General features: G+C 44.0%; 1 protein-coding gene across 2 annotated transcripts in view; it reads right to left on the bottom strand.

Moving 5' to 3' along the window:
- mtif2 (mitochondrial translational initiation factor 2) overlaps nucleotides 1-13,807 on the bottom strand; it is a 63,022-nt gene that overhangs the window by 4,445 nt on the left and 44,770 nt on the right. For both annotated transcript variants that reach the window (XM_068044916.1, XM_068044917.1), the window contains exons 8-11: nucleotides 13,011-13,135; nucleotides 10,656-10,860; nucleotides 8,530-8,782; nucleotides 6,736-6,876 (exon numbers count right to left, since the gene is read on the bottom strand). In XM_068044916.1, coding sequence (XP_067901017.1) covers nucleotides 6,736-6,876; nucleotides 8,530-8,782; nucleotides 10,656-10,860; nucleotides 13,011-13,135 — 724 coding nt within the window. The remainder of the gene's footprint in view (nucleotides 1-6,735; nucleotides 6,877-8,529; nucleotides 8,783-10,655; nucleotides 10,861-13,010; nucleotides 13,136-13,807) is intronic.

The following is a 13,807-nucleotide window of genomic DNA, read 5'->3' as shown; positions in this document are numbered from 1 at the left end:
AATCCCCAGGATCCGACGATCTTCACCCTAGAGTGTTGAAAGAGATGGCTACAGAGATAGTGGATGCATTGGTGATCATCTTTCAAAATTCTATAAAGTCTGCAATGGTGCCTGCTGATTGGAAGTTTGCAAATGTAACCCCACTGTTTAAGGAAGAAGGGAGAGAGAAAACATGGAACTACAGGCCTGTTAGCCTGATGTCGGCAGTAGTGAAAATACTAGAATCTATTATAAAGGATGTGATTACTGGACACTTAGAAAATAATGGTCTGATTGGACAGAGTCAATATGGATTTATGAAGGGGAAGTCATTTTTGACAAACTTGTTGGAGCTTTTTGAGGATGTTACTAGCAGAGTGGATAAGGGGGAACCAGTGGATGTGGTGCATTTGGACTTTCAGAAGGCTTTTGATAAAGTCCCACATAGGAGGTTACTAAGAAAAATTAAAGCGCATGGAACTGGGGGTAATATACTAGCATGGACTGATGATTGGATAACAGGCAGAAAACAGAGAGTAGGACTAAATGTGTCATTCTCAGATTGGCAGGCTGTGACCAGTGGGGTACCACAAGGATCAGTGCTTGGGCCCCAGCTGTTCAAAATCTATATCAATGATTTGGATGTGGGGACCAATTGTAATATTTCCAAGTTTGCAGATGACACAAAACTTGGTGGGAATGTGAGTTGTGAGGAGGATGCAAAGAGGCTTCAAGGGGTTTGGACAGGCTGAGTGAGTGGGCAAGAACATTGCAGATGGAATCATCTTCTTTGGCCTCCTTGTAAGTACCTGGAGGTGGTCAGTGGTTTGTGAAGCAGCGCCTGGAGTGGCTATAAAGGCCAATTCTAGAGTGACAGACTCCTCCACAGGTGCTGCAGATAAAATTGGTTGTCGGGGCTATTACACAGTTGGCTCTCCCCTTGCGCTTCTGTCTATTTTCCTGCCAACTGCTAAGTCTCTTCGACTCGCCGCTCTTTAGCCCCGTCTTTATAGCTGTCCACCAGCTCTGGCGATCACTGGCAACTGACTCCCACGACTTGTGGTCACTGTCACAGGACCTCATGTCGTGTTTGCAGACGTCTTTAAAGCGGAGCCATGGACAGCCGGTGGGTCTGGTACCAGTGACGAGCTCGCTGTACAATGTGTCCTTGGGGATCCTGCCATCTTCCATGCGGCTAACATGGCCAATCCATCTCAAGCACCTCTGGCTCAGTAGGGTGCATATGCTGGGGATGTTGGCCGCCTCGAGGACTTCTGTGTTGGAGATATGGTCCTGCCACCTGATGCCAAGGATTCTCCGGAGGCAGCGAAGATGGAATGAATTGAGATGTCGCTCTTGGCTGACGTACGTTGTCCAGGCCTCGCTGCTGTAGAGCAAGGTACTGAGGACACAGGCTTGATACACTCGGACTTTTGTGTTCCGTGTCAGTGCGCCATTTTCCCACACTCTCTTGCCCAGTCTGGGCATAGCAGTGGAAGCCTTTCCCATGCGCTTGTTGATTTCTGCATCGAGAGAGACAGGTTACTGGTGATAGTTGAGCCTAGGTAGGTGAACTCTTGAACCACTTCCAGAGCGTGGTCGCCAATATTGATGGATGGAGCATTTCTGACGTCCTGTCCCATGATGTTAGTTTTCTTGAGGCTGATGGTTAGGCCAAATTCGCTGCAGGCAGCCGCAATCCTGTCAATGAGTCTCTGCAGACACTCTTCAGTGTGAGATGTTAATGCAGCATTGTCAGCAAAGAGGAGTTCCCTGATGAGCTCACTGTACAATGTGTCCTTGGGGATCCTGCCATCTTCCATGGTTTTTGCTCTTAGACGGGCAAGGTTGAACAACCCGCCATCTGATCTTGTGTGGAGGAAAATTCCTTCTTCTGAAGACTTGAAAGCATGTGAGAGCAGCAGGGAGAATAAGATCCCAAACAGTGTAGGTGCGAGAACACAGCCCTCTTTCACGCCACTCAGGATAGGAAAGGGGTCTGATGAGGCGCCGCTATGCTGAATTGTGCCTTTCATATTATCATGGAATGAGGTGATGATACTTAGTAGCTTTGGTGGACATCCGATCTTTGCTAGTATTCTGAAGAGACCACGTTTGCTGACGAGGTCAAAGACTTTGGTGAGATCAATGAATATAATGTGGATAAGTGTGAGGTTATCCACTTTGGTAGGAGGATCGGAGGTGCAGAGTATTTCTTAAATAGTGAGACATTGAAAGTGTTGATGTCCAAAGGGACCTAAGTGTCCTTGTTCATAAGTCACTGAAAGCTAGCCTGCAGGTGTAGCAAGCAATTAGGAAGGCAAACGGTATGTTAGCCTTTATCGCAAGAGGACGGGAGTACAGGAGCAAAGACTTCTTGCTTCAATTGTATAGAATATTGGTGAGGCTGCACCTGGAATATGTGTGCAGTTCTGGTCCCCTTGCCTGAGGAAGGATATACTTGCCATAGCGGGAGTGCAGCAGAGGTTCATCAGACTGATTCCTGGGATGATGGGATTGTCCGATGAGGAAAGATTGGGGAGACTGGGCCTGTATTCTCTGGAGTTTAGAAGAATGAGAGGCAATCTCATAGAAACTTACAAAATTCTTAAAGGGATAGACAGGGGAGATGCAGAAAGGATGTTTCCCCTGGCTGTGTGGTCTAGAACCAGGGGACACAATCTCAGAATAAAGGGCAAGACATTTAGGAATGAGATGATGAGGAACTTCTTCACTCAGAGGGTGATGAATCTCTGGAATTTCTGCCCCAGAGGGCGGTGGAAGCTTAGTCACTGAGTAAGTTCAAAACAGAGATCGATAGATTTCTAGTTGCTAATGACATCAAGGGATATGAGGATAGAGTGGGAAAATGGCGGGGAGGTAGACAATCAGCCATGATCTAGAATGGCGGAGCAGGCAAAGTACTGAATGGCCTACTCCTGCTTCTATGTTTGTATGTTCCTAAGACAAGTTAAACAAGGAAATAAACATTTCTTTTAGTTTTTCACCTAATGGCAAGTTCAGGATAAAGCTTTCTCCACATTGCCTCAACATTGCACTTCAACACCAAATTGGTCCATAAATGTCTGATAATTTCCCACACCAGCATCCTTATAGGTTTTCTGCGATCAGCATTTACGCAAAGAGCATAGAGACTCTATGGAGTCATGGATTTAGACGGAATTGGTGGTGCTTGAAATGGCTTGGCCATGTGAGCCGCATGGAAGATGGCAGGATCCCCAAAGACACATTGTACAGCGAGCTCGCCACTGTTATCAGACCCACCGGCCGTCCATGTCTCCGCTTTAAAGACGTCTGCAAATGCGACATGAAATCCTGTGACATTGATCACAAGTCGTGGGAGTCAGTTGCCAGCGTTCGCCAGAGCTGGTGGGCAGCCATAAAGACGGGGCTAAAGTGTGGTGAGTCGAAGAGACTTAGTAGTTGGCAGGAAAAAAGACAGAGGCGCAAGGGGAGAGCCAACTGTGTAACAGCCCCGACAAACAAATTTCTCTGCAGCGCCTGTGGAAGAGCCTGTCATTCTAGAATTGGCCTTTATAGCCACTCCAGGCGCTGCTTCACAAACCACTGACCACCTCCAGGCGCTTACCCATTGTCTCTCGAGATAAGGAGGCCAAAGAAGAGGTGGTGCCAAACAAAACTACTGGAATTCTTAAAGAATGGAGCTAAACTAGTTGATGACAACAAAAGAACTGAAAATTGGCTTAGTAATAAAAGGCATAAGTAGAAAAGTTGTGACAGAGGATCAACAACTAGTGACATTGGCCAGAATTTTACGCTGGGCATACGGGAGCCGGATTCCGACGTAAATGTCGGTGCCGATCCCGCTCCTGCCCAGCCTGGGGATCCGTCCCGTATTTTACGGATCCCCAGGCTTTAATTGGCCCGAGGCGGGACTTCCACCCGCTTGAGGGAGGAGGTCCCGCCTCAGTGAGCTGCTGGCCAATCATTGGGCCGGCAGCTCTTAGTCTCAGCAGTGCCACTGGGAGCGGTGGCCACTGCTGAGACTGCAGCCCAGCCGACCGAGGAGGACACAATGGAACCGAAACAGAAGGTAAGTTCGGGCAGCCTCACCAGAGGAATCGGTCGTTTGGGGGGAGGGGGGGGCATCTTGGATCCCAGGGTTGGGTTGGGAGGCGGGGGCGTCCCTCAATCGGGCACCTTGTGCCCGATTGCCAGTCACCCCCACCCCGGGTGCAGAAAGGCCGGCAGCTATAGTTGTGTAAAATACCCGTGGAGGTGGGCGAGGGCCCTTAAGTGGCCGTTAAGTGGCCACTTAAGGGTCTTGATTGGCCTCGGGCGTGCGGGCAGTTTCTCACCCCCCTGCACTGAACCTCCGTAACCTTGGTCGGAGGCGGAATCGGGGCGGCTAGGCCTCCCGGAGCCTGCCGCTCAATTTTACGCCGCCCCCACGCCACCATCCGACCTGCTTGGGCAGCGTAAAATTCTGACCATTGTGTTTCAAGTCCCCTCTGTTCACTATTTATAAATAATGTGGTTGCAGCTGTTGGTGATGTAAAATTTGTTGATGACACTGGGCTTTATGATCAGGTGACAAGTACAAGAGCAACAGCAGCTTTCAAAAGGATCTGGAACCAATTAAATGGACAGATTTCGGAAGAGAATATGGATTTTAACATCAATAGATATTAGATCCGTACACCGAGTTCGATGGGACAAGTGAAACTTACATGTTTTATCCTTGTATGTTTTTGAAACATTTCATGATGTAGATCTGGTGCCCTGTTTTGTATATAAATGAATCCACTAAGGAGTGTTATGAACTTCCTTGGACAATATGAAAGCTTAACCCACAGGTTTCATCCCAGCATGACACAAGTATTAGTGCAGTAAGTGTCGAAAAAAAGCAGAAGGGTGTCAGTGCTGAGGAATGAAACACTTTTTCCACTTTTGTCAGACAATATCAGCATCAGCCACTGCAAGTTAGATATAGCATGTCCAGATGCAAAGTAAATCACCCTTTACTCTGCTTCAACAAAGATGTATTACCTACCTTATAGGATCATCTTCCTTTTCAAGTGATTTGCATTCTCTACACACAAGAGCAAAAGCAAGCTTACTGGGTTCTGGGGAAACCACTCCATATACACATAAAATTGTTTTCACAACACAACAGATAGGTAATGCTGTAAATGGTCTCCCATTCCCTTGTATTAAGCCCCAGGGACAGGGACAGTAACTACCCATCGCCTAACTACAAATTCTTGCAAGACCTAAAAGAATGCTTGGTTGGGATCATGGTATGTGGAGAATGCTGTTCATACAAATAAAGAAGACAACTGTACATGGAAGTAAGCAATTCTTCAGTAAGCTTCTTTACACACCAAAAAGAAGTATATCAAAGTAGTATAATTTAGGAGTAAGGAGGCCTCTGCAGATGGGCCCTAACAACAGCTGCCAGGATGGATCGCCATAGGATATTATGGTGTTCAGTGGTCAAATTTAAATAGTCGCATTTAGTAAATTTGAGAGGATTAATCCTTGTTAGCTTTCAGATAACGTCAATCGGCACCTGGTTGAGAGATCTACAAGATACACTGTAGAAACTTACCAAAGCTTCGTTGATAGCACCTCCCAAACTCACTGGCTCTACCAACTAGAAGGACAAGGGCAGCAAACGCATGGGAACATCACCTCCAAGTTTCCCTCCAAATCAAACACCAACCAGACTTGGAAATATATTGCCATTCCTTCATCATTGCTGCATATGCCCCTGACATCTAACTGCCTTCAATAGAGAAAGCCTGTTGTACTTGAATTCTGTTTAATAACTAGGAAGGAGGCAGTAAGATTAGTAACATTTCTCTATTGCATTCATGTGAATACATACCAGCTATCCTGTTTCACCATTCTAGATGAGATTATGAATTTATAAAATTATAGAAGTTTTATGCTTTTTGGAAATGGATTATACGAACATGAAAAAGTCGAGGACGAGAAAAGACTATTCAATCCATGAAGCTCATTTCTCCAATGTTCTAATTCCCCCATCCCAGTTTTCAATTGCAACCTGACTGCCACTAATGTCTTTGAGTCCACCATGCTACCTGGTAAGTCTTTCTAAATGTATCGCCCTTCGAATAAAGATTTTTTCCTAAGATTTGTTTTAAATTTTACTTTTTACTTATATAAAATTATGTTGTTTCTCCAATATTTGACTAACCTTGACAGTAATATTCTGGGTTCACTTATCTATATCATTTCATACTTTATATAACTCAGTGAAGTTAACATTTTTCTTTCTCAATACTGTAAAGCCTAAGCTTATCTAATCTTTCATCATAGCTCCAATTTTGACCCCATCAATCAGGCTAGAATTGATTTCATAAATGAAGAGGATAAAGTGATAAGCATGGCACCACTCTGTTCCTCCATCCACATGCTTCTCTCTGTCTACTGTCGGGACAACATTGCATAAGCCCACTGACAGCTTGTGTACAGTCTGATTTTAAAAGAACTACAGTTCTATAAATGTTCCAGACCTGAAAGTAAACCTGGCTGAGCAAGGTCTGTCCATTGCTTTCCCACTGGATGTTGGGGGTCAGAGTGCAAAATCAGGGAATCACCAATTTCTTGCACTTCCTATAGGTTATAAGGCAAAGGCTGGAAAGAAAATCTGCAGCATAACATATCAGCTACATTGTGATTACAGGAGCGAAAATGCAGATAAAAACTAAATAAATTTATCCATTAGAAGCAAAATTGAACCCTTACCTGAAAAAATCTCTGCTGTGACAATATCATTTTCACTGATATCTCCAACACCAAAGTGGATCACTTTGAGGTTACACTGTTCATCAGCATCATAACCATCGAGGATGTTTAGAATAGCTTCTACAGAGCCATCAACATCACCTAAAGGGAAATAAAATACACGTTTGAAATATTTTATTCACCATCTCGGCTTGTGTTTATAACCAATTCAGTACAACGTACCAACAAGAAACAAAAAACAAAAATTTTCCCCATCTGCAGAACAAAAGTGCAAGCAATAAACCCAACAGATTAGCAGCACTTTCATCTGACACCAGATGGATTGAGAATGTGTGATAGCAGCCGAATAGCCCAGCAGAAACCCCAACCATCCATCCCTTGAGCCTTCAATGAGGAAAAATGTTGAGCGGCACAGTGGCGCAATGGTTAGCACCGCAGCCTCACAACTCCAGGGACCCAGGTTCAATTCTGGGTACTGCCTGTGCGGAGTTTGCAAGTTTTCCCTGTGACTGCGTGGGTTTTCGCCGGGTGCTCCGGTTTCCTCCCACCGCCAAAGACGTGCAGGTGATAGGTAAATTGGCCATTGTAAATTGCCCTTAGTGTAGGGAATATGTAGGGATTACTGTAGGGTTAGTATAAATGGGTGGTTCTTGGTCGGCACAGACTCGGTGGGCCGAAGGGCCTGTTTCAGTGCTGTATCTCTAAATTTAAAAAAAACCAAAATACACAAATGCAGAATTTAGAGCAATCAAGAATCCAACATGATTGTACTGTACCAGTGAAGCACATCATCGTCATCAAGTTTATCCAATAAGAAGTTAGGTTATGGAGATGAGGAAGGCCCCAGGTGCAATCCCCAATCTCTGTTAGCTGATCTCAACTGGGTTTATAGTAGGGCTGCAATAAATGGCCTTAGATTAAAGAGGAAAAAATATTGAGTGCTTTACAGCAGTATACGTAGCTGTTGGACAAGGACACAACTGAGCTCGGCAGCAAAACCACCAGCACTCAAACAGTGCTGCCAACATTGACCGATTCTGTGGCAGGTAGCCACTTTACATATTGACGATGGCTGCCCCCCCCAAATCACGTGGTGGGGGACAGCATTCGTGATGCCGTTAACGGCGTCACCTGTTGCGGAAGCAGGTGCTGGCTGCCAGCCCTGCAGACAGTTCAACAAAATGCAAAGTTGACCCCTTCCCTATACAAATACTGCAGAGTTGACCCCTTCTCCACCTTGGTGGCACCAGCTTTCCCGAGACAGAAAAGTGATGGCGTGAGTGCCCTTTGCTGCACGTCGCGCTGAACATTGGGAACCGAAGGTAAGATCGCTGTGGATTACATTTAAATTAATGAAAACATCTAACTTTCCCACTGCCGGGATGATCTGGCCGTGCAATCCCGGCGTTGGGTTCTGTGGTGGCCACTGCCGCTCCAACGCTCTGGCCCTATCCCGCCACGGAACCCGACGTCAGGCTGGGAACCAAATCCAACCTACAGTAGGCACTTGAGCAAGGTATCACAGGATATTCATACTTTAATAAGAAGTCAATGCCTTCAGGAGGAGAGAGGGGAGAAAAGCTATTTAAAAAATGGTTTAAAAAATGCCATCTTGGTAGAATACTATGACTGAAACATTGTAAATGATGTATTCCAAGGCAAATGCAGCTCCATTATTGATAGCCTTACGCCGACAGCTACAGTGCAAGATGGTGTGTAGGATTATATATGGCTGTAACACCGCAGGCTGTGGGGGACATAGCACAGACAACATATTAGAAAATATCCATTTACCTTTTACTATTATTGGAAGTGAAAGCTCATCTATCTCAGTCCTCTCTTTAGGCCTTGTTGCCATTAGATGTTTATTGGCCTTGTACATAGCCGATTTTCTCTGTCTCCAGTTCATGCTACTAAAGCTCTCCCGCTCCTTCTTGTATGTCTCATGGTGTTCTTGCTGTTTTGCTTCAATCATCACAATATCTTGTTTGATTTTTTCTTGTGCCTCAACATACTTCCTCCATTCTAAAACCTCTCTGGCCCTTTGCTGCACAGCCAAGAAGGGCAATTAGAAAAGTGAAATAATCATGTTTTCAGCATATTACTGTACAAGGGGCACACATAAGAGAACAATAAACCTATTGAGAAATCTTAATTTACCGTGAGAGTAGACATATTACAAGAATTAAGATCCTTCCATCCTCTACTCCTCTTACCTAGAATCATAGAGTTATAGAGCTGTACAGTACAGAAACAGGCCCTTCGGCCCTACGTATCTGCGCCGACCATCAAGCACCCATCCAAACTAAAATAAAAGCAAAATACTGCGGATGCTGGAAATCTGAAACAAAAACAAGAAATGCTGGATTCACTCAGCAGGTCTGGCAGCATCTGTGGAAAGCTCCGAAGAAGCTCCAGTTCCGAAGAAGGGTCACTGACCCGAAACGTTAACTCTGCTTCTCTTTCCACAGATGCTGCCAGACCTGCTGAGTGAATCCAGCATTTCTTGTTTTTGACCCATCCAAACTAATCCCATTTTCCAGTACTTGGCCCGTAGCCTTGTGTGCTATGGCGTTTCAAGTGCTCATCAAAATACTTATTAAATGTTGTGAGGGTTCCTGCCTCTACCACCCCTTTAGGCAGTGTGTTCCAGATTCCAACCACCCTCTGGGTGAAAATTTTTTTCCTCAACTCCCCTCTAAACCTCGTGCTCCTTACCTTAAATCTATGCCCACTGGTCATTGACCCATCCGCTAAGGGAAAAAGTTTCTTCCTATCTATCCTATCAATGCCCCTCATAATCTTGTATACCTCAATCGGGTCCCCCCTCAGCCTTCCCTGCTCCAAGGAAAACAACCCTAGCCTATCCAGTCTCTCTTCACAGCTGAAATGTTCCAGCCCAGGCAACATCCTGGTGAATCTCCTCTGCACCCTCTCCAGTGCAATCACATCCTTCCAGTGGTGACCAGAACTGTACACAGTACTCCAGCTGTGGCCTAACCAGCGTTTTATACAGCTCCATCATAACATCCCTACTCTTATATTCTATGCCTCAGCTAATAAAGCCAAGTATCCCATATGCCTTCCTAATCACCTTATCTATCTGTGCTGCTGCCTTCAGTGATCTATGGACAAGTACACCAAGGTCCCTCTGACCCTCTGTACTTCCTAGGGTTCTACCATCCATTGTATAGTCCCTTGCCTTGTTAGTCCTCCCAAAGTGCATCACCTCACACTTCTCAGGATTAAATTCCATCTACCACTGTTCCGCCCATCTTACTAGCCCAACTATATCGCCCTGAATCTAAGGCTTTCCTCCTTACTATTTACGACACCATCAATTTTCGTGTCATCTGCGAACTTACTAATCATACCTCCTATACTCACGTCTAAATCATTAATGTACACTACAAACAGTAAGGGTCTCAGCACCGATCCCTGTGGTACACCACTGGTCGCAGGCCTCCATTCGCAAAAAACAACCATCACCCTCTGCCTCCTCCCACTAAGCCAATTTTGGATCCAATTTGCCAAATTGCCCTGGATCCCATGGGCTCTTACCTTCTTAACCATTCTCCCATGCGGGACTTTATCAAAAGCCTTACGGAAGTCCTCTCAACTAGTTTGACTTTCTAGACAAAAACTACACTCTTAATACCGATAGATGCTCCCATGGAACTACTGTGAAATGTTCACAGGGACCGAATTAACTGCAGGGATAAAGCCTATTGTGTTTAAACATTCTTATTTATACATTTCATATGGCCATGTTCTTGTGTAATGGTTCATATGATTTATACATAGATCACTTTGAACCAAAGAGCTGTGAGAGACCTGATACTTTGATGCAACCACTAACATCAGATAATTAATTGTAATAGTAACCATCATTTACAGAACACAACATTAGAATTCCATACCTCTGATTCCACTTCAAGAATTTCATCTCCAGCAGATGGAAGTTCCTTCCAACCAACTATCTCCACTGGGGTACTTGGTCCAGCAGCTTTCATTGGTTTGTTATTCTCATCAAACATTAACCGTACCTTAGCCCAGCTCTTCCCGGCCACCAGGACACAACCTTTCGTCAATGTTCCACGTTGGATAATAGCTGTGGTGACTGGTCTATATTGGCAATAATAGATAGGAAAGAAAGATTTTCATTTATTTAGCACTTTTCATGACCTCAGGGCATCCCAAAGCACTTCACAGCCAATTAAGTATTTTTGTTTACTCATTGTTGCAATGCAGGAAATGTGGCAGCCAATTTGTCTACAGCTAGTTTCCACAAATAGCATTGTAATAATGATTACAAAATCTGTTTTTAGTGATGTTGGCTGAGGAATAAATATTGGCTAGGACACTAGGGAGAGCCCTCTGCCTTCTTCGAAATAGTATCGTGAGATCTTTCATGTCCACCTGAGATAACAGACGGGTCCTCAGTTTAACCTCTTATCTGAAAGACGGAACATCCAACAGTGCAGCACTCCCTCAGTACTGCAGTGAAGTGGTGGCCTAAATTTTTGTGTGCAAGTCTCTGGAGTGGGACTTGAACCCACAATCTTCTGATTCAGAGACGACAATGTTGCCACTGAATCATGGCTGACAATATACTGGTAGTTATTTCTTCAATCAAAGATGATTGGATCATCAAAAAATTCTCAAGTTCTCCAGTGCATTGACTGGTGTCTGATAAGCCCAATTCTGACAGGTTTCTCTCACTATGTAGGATAACATGACTGCTGCAGACATTGAGATGTTGCCATTTTTTAGATTTCTGCTCAACCTTCACAGGTTTTCAAAGACATGTAACGTCCCCATGGATGACAGGGAGGACACAGAAATGTATAATCCAGGGGGTGGTTCACCTTCATGACTTATGACATTGTCATTCCAGTCATCAGTGAGGACATTATATGTCTTCAGCCTGATTTTCCAAGGTATTTTACACTGCTTCTTTTGCCCACCTAAGAACGCTGACCATTTTTTAGCTCCAAACACCTCACGTTTTGTCATTCAAAAGATGGCTAACCAAGTTACATTTTGCTGAGCAACACTTTGTACTGACTCTTCACAGGATTTCCGGATTAGTGATCTTGTTTTGTCATTAGATGTGCAGAATTGACTGCAGATGACGTGTTAAGTCTTTTATATGGTGTCTGCTTTACATCCATGCCTCAGGGCTCCACAAAAAAATTGAGAGTACTATTGAATTCTAAACTTTGGCTTGGTTTTCAAGAATATTTGAATACAATACACTCCCAGAGGTATAATAGGATCTTTGTCACAAGACAAATCCAGGGAACATTCAAGGGCAGATATTAACCACTAAATGGTATTCATCAATCTAACTAAGGTCTTCAACATAGTTAGCTAACCTGGTATATGGTGAGCTGCTAGCAATGCTTTCCTCTTGCCAGTTTTATATTGCCAATTTTCGCCCCACCTTCCTCTCCTGAAGGTGTTGAGTCCTTGCTGCATTTCCATGGATGTCGGTTATCCTTCAGCACCTAACTCAAGTAGCCATTAATGTGTGAGCATTCAGAGTGTTGGCAGGCTAGTTTACACAGAGGCACCTATCTCACATCTCACCCTTACATCTCACTCTCACACATCTCACCCATATTAATTCGTATCCTCATCTGACATCTATATATGAACATTCAAGAGAGGTCTGGATTATGATGATTTTTCCCTTCCCTAGTCCATAGTTGCTGAGGCCAAGTAAAAACAGTTTACTGAGGTCAGATTTTTCAAGATTTGAATTGTCTAAAACAGGTCAGCATTCCTATTTATGCAATACATGTTTTGCTCCAATCCTTGACAATGCTGCAAGGCACGCTACAGCAGCAGAGTCCATTCACTTCCATACACCAGGCAACTGTTCAATCTGGGGGCTAATTCGCAAAGATTGGTGGGAAATATGTTTCTCATTAAAAGTTACTGGGTGGAATCTTAATGGCGTGGAGGAGGAAATTTTAAAAATGGCGCGCCGGGTCCAACATCTGACGTGTTACCGTCTCCAGCCGATCTTGCCGGAGGTGAGTGAGCAATGGAAGCAGCTACCTGCTCTGCAGCAGGCGGTGGCCAATTAGTGCCAATTAGTCAATCTTGGATATAGTGCAGAAAAATCAAAGGCTCAATTTTTTTCTTTACTAAATTATTACAAAATATTAATGTTACAATTTAGCCAACTCTTACTTGTGGTTTTTTTTTAAAGAAAATACATTACCAATATACAAAGACAGGAAGTGTAACAGCAATAATTTACTCACCCTTTTCCTTTATCATTCCGACATTCAATAACAATACCCTCAACAGGTCCTGTGCAATCTGCTTTCAACTCCAACACTTCTGACAGAGCAACAGTGGCCTCAGCTAAAGCCATCAAATTGTCTCCCTAAGAAATATTTACAGTAAATTAAAACAAAAACACTCAGTATAGTCACGACTCCAAAGCATACAAAATTCAAGAAATCCAATATTGAATGCTTCCACTTTACCATTCAAAGGAACATAGTATTTTATTTGTTATAAGCATATAAACTAATTCTGCCAGAATTGGAAATATGTACCCTTGTGTTTACTAGAACAAGTTATTCCTAGTACAATGATTTCAGAGCAACTAGTACAGTGATTTCAGAGCAATGGATGTTACATTATTTGAGTAACTGGCAAATAAATTTTATTTATCCCCTTAATCTAAACATTCACTAGCTTTGGCCTAATTTTAAAAAAAGACAATTATGAGATGACACAAAATGTTAGCGACCAAGTGTAGGGCCGAGGCATGAATTCTACAGGTGGAGAGTTCCCAATCTCAATCATGCTGCCTGGAAAACTATGAAGAGAGTTTAAGGTGGAGTGGGGGGTTGGGGGAAGGCGTGAGTGATGAAAACAAAACAATCAGAGCAAATGTCATTTCTTCCCAGACTGCTTTCATGTGCCCGCAAATGGCTGGTTCAAGAGTGAATAGTCTTAGTTATCAGTCACTTCTTTGTCCTTTTTGATTGTGTAGCACCAAGGGAACCCAATGCTGGGTGGGGTGGGGGGGAGGACATTTTTAAACTAC

Source organism: Heterodontus francisci, chromosome 13, assembly GCF_036365525.1.
Source record: "Heterodontus francisci isolate sHetFra1 chromosome 13, sHetFra1.hap1, whole genome shotgun sequence".
In the NCBI taxonomy this organism is placed as follows: Eukaryota; Metazoa; Chordata; class Chondrichthyes; order Heterodontiformes; family Heterodontidae; genus Heterodontus; species Heterodontus francisci.
This window is presented reverse-complemented; position numbering and strand designations above follow the sequence as displayed.